This window comes from Citrus sinensis, chromosome 5, assembly GCF_022201045.2.
Source record: "Citrus sinensis cultivar Valencia sweet orange chromosome 5, DVS_A1.0, whole genome shotgun sequence".
In the NCBI taxonomy this organism is placed as follows: Eukaryota; Viridiplantae; Streptophyta; class Magnoliopsida; order Sapindales; family Rutaceae; genus Citrus; species Citrus sinensis.
The window spans coordinates 9,090,418-9,101,819 of NC_068560.1; the positions used below are offsets into that span (position 1 = coordinate 9,090,418).

Consider the following 11,402-nt stretch of genomic DNA (forward strand, 5'->3'; position numbering starts at 1 on the left):
CATTCAAGTAATCAATTTTTCTCAATTAAAGTATTTGCCTTTTTCTCTGTCTCATGAAAATATGAGATCGTGTTCATAACAAATGAAAAAATAGTTTAACTAGTATCAACAAATAAGAACTTTTGAACATTTATTTTTTTACTAAATTACTTTATTATAATATTACTCATGAGTCGATTTCTTGAATCGCCCCTAATTTATATTCGTATAATACAATAAAAGAAAAAAAAAGAAAAGAAAAGAGAAGAACCCTAATCACCATAGGTAAAATTACATACAAAATCAAAGAAATTAATACAAATATGAATTAAGCCAAGTGCTGGTAGATCTGCTTAAGTCGTTTAGCCACATCAACCGTTGTGGGCCTATCTTCTGCTGATTCACAAACACACATAAGGGCAAGCTCTCTAAATCCTTGCAATTGCTTCTCTTTTCCTACACGTGGTCCTTCACTAACAATTATTGGATCTACTATCTCATCAAACTCATTATTCTCAATACATTTCTTCACATAATGCAATAACCAATAATGACCAGCTCCAATTTCATCACCACGAGAAGGATCAAATATTTTCTGTCCAGTCAAAAGCACAAGTAACAGCATACCAAAACTAAAAACATCACACTTCTCATTGAAGTCACCTGTGTTTATGTACTCAGGCGCAAGAAACCCCATTGTCCCTGTCACTTTATCTTTGACACAAGTTTCGCCTTCCGGAATAGATACCGATAGTGAAAAATCAAACAATTTGGCAATGTAACCTTCGTCTAAAAAGATTCTTGATGGTCTAATATTTCTATGAAGAATTGGCCGCGAGAATCCAATATGAAGATATGCAATTGCATTAGCTATATGCACTGCAATTCTTAGCCTTTGTGACAATAGTAATGGTTCAAAATGGGGTTGATTTTGATAAATATGATCAGCCAGAGTCCTATTTTTCACGGATTCAAAAACTATGACGGGAATTCGAGTTTCTAAACAACATCCAGTCAACTTCAAAACATTTTTGTGGGAACTCAATTTTGATGCAAAAATAATGTTATTGAAACAATCTTCATGCCCATCATTCAGGATGTCATTAAACTTCATAACAGAAACAGTGCGGTCCTCAACAAAACCCTTGTAAAATTTGTAGGCATATCCATCTTTTATAACGTTACGTGCATCAAAATTGTTTGTTGCTATCTCGAGCTCTCGGATTGTGAAGCCACGGATAGGATTAAATTTACCATAGCAACAGACAACCAACGTTTCTACTAAAATTTTGCCATTCTCGATCATAAATTCTCTGTTTTCTGTTTTTTCAAAGTGTTTTCTTGTTCTCAAAAAGCAACTCATATCCAACCTATTCATAATAACCATAAAGAAAATAAACTTTTGTGAGTGTTTTGTATGCTAGCTAAGGAAATGCAAATATTTATTACCCAAAATTACTCTAATGCTTAGAAATAAATTGGAACAAGGTAATTAAGATCTCATACTTGTGGTGGAAAGGGAAACTTGGGTGTGTGTGAGAGTTCTGCAGTAGGCACTTATGTAAGACTGGAAAAAACAATTAAATAGAATTGTAGTTAGTTTCTGATCTGAAGACTTCATATATATACATATATGTGAATGATTTCACTCAAGCAAGAAAGTCTTCTAGTCAATCATGACTTGGAAATTTCAATCTATTTTGTATTCAAAGTCGTGGATTGAAAAATGCTAATTTTCTATGATGGCAGAAAAGTTAGTTCGCCTCTGGGTATTTTGGACCGAATGTGGTCCAACCCAACTATATTTTCTAAACACTCTGGTCGGGTTGAAATTTCACTTAAAAAATTCTAAAACTTGATAAATATCTAAAAAATTAAATTTTATTTTAATTAAAATGCACCTTTAATGTTTTAACGCAGTCGTAATATATATTTAAAGTTTCAAATTCTTTCAGTCCAATTTTTAAAGTCTAATCTAATAAAAACAAAATTTTATATATTATATATTTATAAAATATAATTATTTTTTTTTTAAATCGTAACATATTTGGGCTTTTAGGCCTAGTCCGAAAAAAATCTCAGCTAAACGCAAACCCCCAAGAGAGTAAGAGACATGATCCGGCTGGCCTCCGGTGTTGCCAAAATCGGCCCAAGCCCAAGATTTTGGCAACCCTTTTTTCATCACAGGTTTTCAAGAAATAAAAAATAAAAAATAAAAAATATCCATTCCTAAAAATTTTATTATTGAATTAAAGTGCTAAAATATACAAGTGTCAAACAATAAAAAGCTCTAATTTGAAGACTAAATTAATAAATATATCATAACATATAGCTAATTTTTTTGGGGATAGCATCCCTAAAGTTAACATGTTAATGAAGTTAAGACACATAAATGGGGAAATAGAAATAAATAATATTAGGTTCCTATTTGGTATGACTTATCTAATATTTATAAGTCCTTATTTAATCCTATAAGTTCTTTTTTATAATTTTGTTATTGTTTGGTTGTTTTTTTAATACAGATTTTAAAGATTAAATAAGTTAAATTTCAAGTTTTGGGTTTTGGGAGTAAAGATTGAAAAAGTTTTTTAAAATGTTAAAATATCTAAAATATCATTTACTTATTTGATACTCTTATTTTATTTTTTTCATAACATAACATTAATAAATTTACTTATTAAAATAATTTTATAATTTTTAATAAAAGCTCTGATTGACAACATCCAAACAACTCTTTTTTTTTTTAAGTAAAAACTTTACTTATAAAAGCTCTACTAATAAAAGATCTATTTAAATGAGCTCTACTAAAAAAACTCTATCAAAAAGAGCTTAAAATCGTGAGAATATATAGATGCACGATGACAAAAAGAAAATGAATTGTTAACTTGTTCTGCCAATCATTAATTCCTTTTTACGATAGTGATTTACAGAAAGATACCCATACGTTTATTTATTCAATTTAAAAAAAAAAGACATTTGATACGGTTAACAAGTCACAAATACAGTCAAAGCTAGAAGAAATATGGTATTTTGCACTATCGTAGCAAAAGGAGTTCCAACATCTTTTCTAAGGCAGAATTGATGAAAAATAGAGCAACGTGATCGAGAAAATTGACAACAACGGCTAGTTTATTAGTGTTAATTGTAAAGAGTCTTTCCTTTTATTGGCCCTTGAATATCTTTGTATACCTTGTAAAAGTCAAGCAATGTGATTGCGAAATGGGTTATTGTTTTCATTAAATTCAGTATCTCAAATATTTTTACCGTGGTGGTTAAAAAGTCACAATTGATTTTCACATATACTGGTTACAAAGATATTCCACTCATTAATCTCCAAGGGATAGAGGGAGTAAAGCAGTGCAGTTGAATTTTGAACTCTCACACAAAAATTGAGAGTGGTTTAATTAAGAAAAATGCTAAAAGAACAACAAACAACATTTATCAAATTTGCAAAAGAATAAGAAGAAATGGTTTCCGACTTCTATTTCTTGAACCGAGAGATCACGAATTTGGATCTTAATGCATATAGATATAAATAGTTTAATGGGAGTAAGAATTTCCAAGAGCATATGGAATATTTCATTTCTAAGCAGAATGGCATTTTCAAGTAGTGTTGAATCAATTGCATATTAATCAATATTTGATTGATTGGATACAAGGGCGGATTTGTTAAAGGACAAACATGGGCCATGGCTCCTGAAAAAAAAATTAATACTCAATATTTTATATTATGTTAATAATTTCTTATTTACATTAAAAATTTTATTAAATTTTTTTAAATAGTTTAATGGGAGTAAGAATTTCCAAGAGCATATGGAATATTTCATTTCTAAGCAGAAGGGCATTTTCAAGTAGTGTTGAATCAATTGCATATTAATCAATATTTGATTGATTGGATACAAGGGCAGATCTGTTAAAGGACAAACATGGGCCATGGCTCCTAAAAAAAATTAATACTCAATATTTTATATTATGTTAATAATTTCTTATTTACATTAAAAATTTTATTGGATTTTTTTGAAAAAATTCTTTGATCCCCCAGCTAAGATTGGCTTGTTCCGCCTCTGATTGGATATAAGCATAGATGAATGAAACAATGTTGTTTGACTTCTAAAAAAAGAGCAAGACTTGTATAGGCCAATTATACCACCTCAACAAGTTGAGATGGTAGGACTAGCCGTTCGTGTTTTGACATTTGACGGAGTAATGGGTTCCATTGAGGGACTCATAATTTTTTTAATATTAAATTTTGGTGGGTTCTAACGTAAGGCCCACTTTGTAATCTCACAACAGGGCACATTGCTTTGCCAAATGATAGAGCACCAATAATTGCTAGGATCGGTATATATAAATTTTTCTCCTAAGAAAAATGTAAAAGAATAGGTTTTGCGTGTATTTCTGTCAACATGTTATTTCTTCATCAACGCTGAACAGGGGATCATAATTTATTTACAATCGTAAATAGTCGTTTTAGTGATTGTCAAGCATTTTCTACCCTAAAATAATATTCTCCGATCGAAGTCCAAACGAAAAATGCCTCCTCTTGAAATCACCGGTAGAAAGACAAAACAAATACCTAGAACAAAGCACTTCCTTGTTACACTCTTGAATGGCGTGCTTACCAATAAAAAGATTCCCCATATATATTAAAAATAAATAAATAAAGACCTCAAAACATCCTTACTCTTTGCTCTTTCCATTTTGAGGGAGATTTTTTATCTTTTCAATTGCAAATTAAGGACATCCACAATAGCATAACATGGGGCTACCAACATTATCATCATCACCACCACCATCAGAAAGAGAAGGAGTTATAGTTGTGATGGATGCAAATCGAAATAAAAGCAATGTTGATGCTCTTGAATGGGCTCTTAAAAATGTTGTTCGCCCTAGAGATGCTGTGGTGGTTCTTGGAGTTCTTTATGATATTGGAAGGAAGAATTTCTCATGCTTTCCATTAAACAGGGGCATTTCCATCTCAGGCATATGTATGTAAGCTTAATTTCTTCAAATTTATTTGACAAAAGTTCTTGGAATTAGTAATAAAAAAAATTAAAATAGTTAACTGAATTCACTTGAGCTTTAATTAACACGTATCTCTACCACATGCAAACTCTACATAACTTGGATTTCAATTTCTTGCTATTTTTGGGCTCTAGTCTCTCACCCCATCTTAAGGTTGTTATTTTAGTTCGCGTTCCATGTGCGGAGTCTTGTTGAGACTTATCTTTAATATTGCTCGAATCTTAAGCTTTAAGGTTTGATATCTTTCACTTCGCTCGACTTCTTATTTTCTCAGGGGAAAGATTAGAGTTCTCATCAGGACAAGGTGAAGTAAATCCCAGGGAGCTTGGGGAAGAAATTGAGAAAAAAAGAGAACAATACCAAATTACCCTTCAACCATTCCATCGACAGTGCAAGAAGAATGAGGTTTATTAGCAGGGACCCTTGCTTCCTGTACTTTATAATTCGTATATAGTAACTTAATATCAAATTACTTCAGCTCAATTGACAATTTATTAATTAAATCACAAACACGATGGGGATACGTCCCATAAGATCGAGCATCATCATTAATTAAACTTGCTATTGCATACGCAGGTGAAGTTGGAAGTTAAACTTGCCGCTGGATATAGCCCCGCTAGAGTAACAGTTAAAGAAGCACAAAATTCGAATACTCGCTGGATTGTTCTAGACAGGTGATAAGTTTTATTTTTGTTGTTAAGAAATAGATACTATTTATTCATCGGGTTTTAAACAAAATATATCTTTAATTAGTTGGATTATCAGTGAGTTTGCGCTTTTTTTATTTTTTATTTAATGTCAGTTCTCATTTTATTAACTTATATTTTTTGGAAACCTCAGCAGAACGACGAAGAACTTTATTAAATGAAGGATGTCCTCATCTGTGAATAATTGATAATTTTATACACACACATATATGATTGCCTTATTGCATATAAATCCTAAGAATCAAATATCATAAGAATAAACAGATTTTTGTTGTTTTGCTGCATTTATTCTCTATGTTTCTTAATTGACTTTCACTGTTTATTGAGTTAGTGATCAAAAGAAAATGGCATATAGTATGCTAAAACTTAACATTTTTTTATTAATTGATTCAATTTTGTAAAATACCTTTAAATAAAAGCTCGTTTAATTTCTATATTTTGAGGTTAGTACTCATTTAGTCCCTATATTTTTAAAAATATCTTAAAATATTCTTGCCGTTAAATTATTAACACCGTTGCCATTATTTGTTGTTCCTTTTTGGTTGTTTTTATAATATTACCCTCTTACAGTAATGTTTCTTTTCTTTTTTGTTTTTGACATTAAAGAATAGAAAAAAGCTTAAATTAAATTAATAGTTTAACCAAAAAATAAAATAGAATACAAAGAATATTTATTAGTTTTGTGGAACACTCTACTGAGGAGTTAATATATTAATTTTTTTTGTTAATGACAAAAAAATGGTAATTTAGTTTTTTTTTACAATACTAATTTTTTATTTTACATATGTGAGCTTCTACAAAAATTAATATATATTCTTTTTATTTTAATTTTATTTTTTGAGTTAAATTGGTAATTTAATTTTTTCACCTTGTTAATGTAAAAAAAAAAAAAAGTAACATTACTGTAAGAAGGTAATATTGTAAAAGCAAGATAAAAGACAAAAAGTAATAGTAGAGGTGTCAATAGTTTAACGACAAAGATGTTTTGAGATACTTTTAAAAATACGGGGACTAAATATGCATTAATCTCATAATATGAAGATTAAATGAGTTTTTACCCAATACGCATTATAGTTTACTCCCACGTCCTTTATTTAAACTCTCAATTCGATTTCTAAACTCCCTGCTTAAGTTCTTACTTTTTTGGTTATTAGTGTAATTCTAATGTACAGATAGTTTTTCGAATGTGAAAATAGATTTTTATCAAAAAAAAAAAATTGACAAACTTGCTGGATATATGAAAGAGATCTTTTCTTTTCCACCACTTTGACATGCATTAAAAAAAAAAAAAAGCTACAGTTCGTTTCGTATAGCATTTTCAAATCAATTTTTTATTTATTTTTATATGGAAGTGGCTGAGTCTAGTGTTTATAGTACAAAGGAATAGTAACAAAAGTGGTTTTGCAAACCATAATAAATATTTCTGTTTTTTTTTTCATTAAATAATTGAAATATATCTAGTTTCGAATTCCAGACGTAAAGTTTCATAAAAGGAACTATTTTGTGGCATATCTCTTTAAAATGCAAGTGAAATTCATGTTATTTTTTAATTTAATGTCAACCAATTTTTTTTTTAATTTTTTTAATCACAAAACAATTCTGACCAATTTAACGAATAGCAAAGCTGTTAACCTCGATATTTAATTTTTTTGAATAAATTTCATTTCTGTTTACAGCCACTTGAAGAAACACAAAGTATACATTTATGGTCATGTAGGATGCAACGTTGCCGTAATGAAGGGCAAAAATTTCGCCACGTTGATGCCATCAAACGCTCCAAGGACTGAACATTCAGTTTATCAGAATCCTAAAACAAGAACTGAAATAATCAATATTGGAGTTTCCAGCAACAATGAGTCACAAAACCCTAATTATTTTACTCTTCAGGAAAACCAACCATCATCAGCTTCAGCACCAACTCCACCTAGCCCTTGTTGGTTTCCATTATCCTGGAGAACTGGTTACCCTCGAGCTTTCACTTTAAATGAAGTCGAAGAAATTACAAATGAACTTTCCGATGAACATATGATTGAATACGTAGATGATAGAAAAATTTACCATGGAATTTTTCAAGAGATTCCTGTTATAATATCCTCGTTTTCGGAAAATGATGAGCGATTTTGGTCAATGCTGATGATCCTTTCCCGAGTTCGCCATTGCAATATTGTGAACCTCGTCGGATACTGCTGTTCTGGTGCTAATCGGTTTCTGCTTACCGACTATCCGTGCATGGCTACCCTTGAGATTAATTTAAAAGGTAAGAGAAATAATGCAGGCTGACATCAAAATTCTTCATTTGTATTCTTTTAACATATTAATTGATCTATTTGTATAAAATAAAAAACAAAGATGGCTGTTTCTTCATTATCTTAACATTTTTTAGAACGATTCAAGCACAATAGAATCCACCTATAATGTACGAACTTATTAAGGGAAATAAGTGGAAAAGCTGAAAAATTTAGCTGGGGATTGTTTACTTAAATGAGGTTAGAATTTTTTTTTTTAAATTTCAATTTTCTGTTCCTGTATTTTGTAGTTGATGATACAGCTAGAAAATTGTCATGGAAAGCAAGATGGTATATTGCTCAAGAAATTGGAGGAAGCCTGCGCTATCTCCATGAAGAATGTGGTGATGAGCCAATTGTTCACCAATCTGTCTGTTCCTCTAATGTTGTCATTTCTCATTGTTGTTCAGCAATGGTAAGATTTATCATATACTAAATTTTATATTTTATAAAATATGTTAGTTCTATTTTTTGAGGAAAAAAAAAGTATCATGAGAAATACACAATAGGTAACCCAATTTACTCCTTTTTGAAATATAATGCAAAGTTTTTATTGAATTTATTTCTAGATTTATAAGTCACTAATCTTTTTTTAAACTCTCAATCAACCAACTTGCTTGAGGAATTTTGTACCATTTATAGTGAAATAATTCGCATTATTTTAGCCATTGTCCCAGCAGTTCCTATAATTTATTTTCATTCTTATTTACAATTTTGAATGCTATTTTATATTCAATTTATACATACATAAATTCCCAAGTATAGAGACATCGAAACTAACTTTTTAGATTGACTATCATTCAAGCTGACGAATTTCATAACGGCCAAGTTGCTTAACGAGGAATCAACAGAGTAAGCAATCTTCCTTTTTGTTCTATTATATATTAAAAAATTTCTTACAGTGAGACCACACCACATGATTTGAATTATATATGTTTTGCTTGTCAATTTGACTAATTTATATGAGTGGTTAATATCAAAATTAATATACATTGAGCAAAATTATGTTTTTAAAAAATAAAAATCTTTATGCATGGCTTTTGAGGTTTGTGACTGATAAGGTGCTTAAATGGTAGAAGATATCATAATTCAGAGGAAGATGAGCTGCTTTCTGTAGATGTACATGATTATGGGATTTTGCTGGTGGAGCTCATCACCGGAAAGAGTGCAAGTTTTTTTACCAACCACGGCGAAGGTCAATCCTTCCTTGATTGGGTAAAGAATTTATTTATTTGTTTTTAAAACAGTACAAAAACGTAAACCAATTCATTTTTTATTTGCAAACCTCTTTAATGACAATGCAGAAACGTAAAGAATGATAAAAAGATAGAGAAACAAAAAATTCTAAACATTTAGAATATTATTGGTAAATTTGAATGAATAAAACTAGACTTTTGGACGCTTTTATACTAACCTTAAATATTCCAAATTTATCAAAATAGGCAGACCTCAAATATTATGTAATAATAAAATTCTCCTAGTTAGAATAAGGAAAACAAACAACCATTACCAAAATCTTATATGTAAAAGAAAAAAAAAGATAAAAATCTTTAAAAAAATAGGAAAAATAATAAAATATTTTAAAATCACAAAATGACCATGAAAGAAATAGAATTTCTGACTTAATTAGGAACTAAAATATTAAAGTATTTTTTTCTTAGTTTATCTCGTTCCAAACTTCGGAATGATATATTATATGCCCCAAATGAATAGATATACCTTGAGTTATGATTCTAGAAAGATATCATGCTCGTTATATGCAACTATCCAATGTCATTTAATCATTTTAAAAAATTATGCCTATTCAATTAATTAGTAGGAACGAAAATTTGACCTAGTCAACCAATACTTCATAGAATCTTTTTCATCACTTTTATTGATCATTTGATTAATGTTAGCATTGTTTTTTATTTTGCAATATAGGCTCTCCCAATTCTAGAAGATGGTCCCATAACCCAGGCGATGGATCCGAGACTAATGAATAGTGATGATTCCTGGGTGGTTCAATGTATGGAAAAGGCTGCATTGCTCTGCCTTAAAAATGATGATTCAGGCCACAGATATTCCATAAGTGAAGTAAGTCCTTTTGTCTTTATTCTTGGTTATTCATATTATTGATATAAGTGAATTTATTAATTCAAGTCATTTGAGATCTGGTAAAAACAAGGACTATAAATTTTCGAAGCACGTAAGAATTTTTTTTAAGTTCTGCCGGTTTCAAAGATTTAGAAACGCTAATTCAACACTAATTCACGTATGTGAGTGTATGATTAAAATTTAATTATTTATATATTCGAATATAACACATGTAACAAAAATGTTGTATTGCTTTGCTCTAATTATGCCTGGGCTGACTAACCAGCAAAATGTCCTGTTTTTGTGGGTTGCTATTTTTACTGCCTATGGCAGAATTCTGGCAGTGTAAACCACTATGCTACACATAGGCCAAAATAAATTTTTAAAAAATGATGTAAAATTAAAAAATTAGCCTTGGTGAGGTTCAAGAATGGGTTTATTGTGGAAGAGGCTTATTTATGGTAAAATAATTCCTCCTTACATAAATTCTTAAATTCCATAAGTTTAATTACTTTCTAATTTCAATTCTTCTTCTTCATAGATTTCTTGGTTCATGACGTTACAATGGCTATTATTTTTACAGGTTTTAGCAGTGGTTCGAGGTGATCAACTAGCGATTTCCAGGTGCTAGATTATGAAAAGGGAAATTATCAATTTTGCACCTTGAGATTGATAAAAGTGCAAAAATACTTAAAAAGTTTGAAATTTATGAGTTTTCTCTCAAAGTTTAAAACGTGTATCATTTTTCCACCTTGTCATTAAAATACATTCAACAATAATGATCAATCGCAAGACGTTACTTCTTAAAATACTTAACTAAATATTCACTTTGCTCGATAATACTCACTAAACTGATTCAATAAGAACGATAAATACTACTCAGACTTAAACGTTCATACTAGTTTTTCAAGTTGACTTACATGATTGAATGAGATCATCCGTATTGTAGTATTCTGTGGCATCATATGCCGGCATGTTGCAGTTGAACATATTGCATGCTTATTTTAATGTGACCATTTGAAGCAATTTTGGGTTCTTAGTTGGTGTCTTTTTCCCAAAAATTTGAAGTGCTCCACTAGGGGAAATGAAGCGAATTATATGTTTCAGCAAGAACCAAACGCAATATTGTCAATCCCGATAAAGACTTGAAGGTTGGAGAAAGAAAACAAGGAATATCCAACTTTTATTAATTCATTTTTGCACGCAAGCACTAGGAAGAAGTAAAGATTGCCAGCATCTGCATTTTATGATTTTAAAATGCGAAACCTAAAATGACGGGGAAATTCTTTTGTACGTCCGCTGTACATACAACCAACCAATAAAATTATTT

General features: G+C 30.1%; 2 protein-coding genes across 2 annotated transcripts; one reads left to right on the forward strand and one right to left on the reverse strand.

Annotated features, from left to right (window-relative positions):
• Positions 1-307: 307 nt before the first annotated feature.
• Positions 308-1,285, reverse strand: LOC107176023 (serine/threonine-protein kinase ZRK1-like). Its single transcript, XM_015528024.2, has one exon. The coding sequence runs from the start codon at positions 1,283-1,285 to the stop codon at positions 308-310; it is 978 nt and encodes a 325-aa protein (XP_015383510.2).
• A 3,414-nt stretch (positions 1,286-4,699) lies between these two features.
• On the forward strand, positions 4,700-10,835 carry LOC107176022 (probable protein kinase At2g41970). Its single transcript, XM_025096963.2, has 9 exons — positions 4,700-4,967; positions 5,279-5,409; positions 5,581-5,678; positions 7,388-7,968; positions 8,248-8,411; positions 8,802-8,848; positions 9,076-9,211; positions 9,920-10,072; positions 10,656-10,835. Exons 1-9 carry the CDS (start codon positions 4,739-4,741, stop codon positions 10,701-10,703), a joined length of 1,587 nt encoding a protein of 528 aa, XP_024952731.2. The 5' UTR covers positions 4,700-4,738; the 3' UTR covers positions 10,704-10,835.
• The last annotated feature ends 567 nt before the right edge of the window (positions 10,836-11,402 follow it).

Bases quoted from the DNA above. Each gene is read 5' to 3' on its own strand.
- LOC107176023 (XM_015528024.2), bottom strand. From the start codon at position 1,285: ATGATCGAGAATGGCAAAATTTTAGTAGAAACGTTGGTTGTCTGTTGC.
- LOC107176022 (XM_025096963.2), top strand. From the start codon at position 4,739: ATGGGGCTACCAACATTATCATCATCACCACCACCATCAGAAAGAGAA. The intron at 5,679-7,387 runs GTGATAAGTTTT...TTCTGTTTACAG, and splicing joins CGCTGGATTGTTCTAGACAG to CCACTTGAAGAAACACAAAG. The intron at 9,212-9,919 runs GTAAAGAATTTA...TTTGCAATATAG, and splicing joins GTCAATCCTTCCTTGATTGG to GCTCTCCCAATTCTAGAAGA.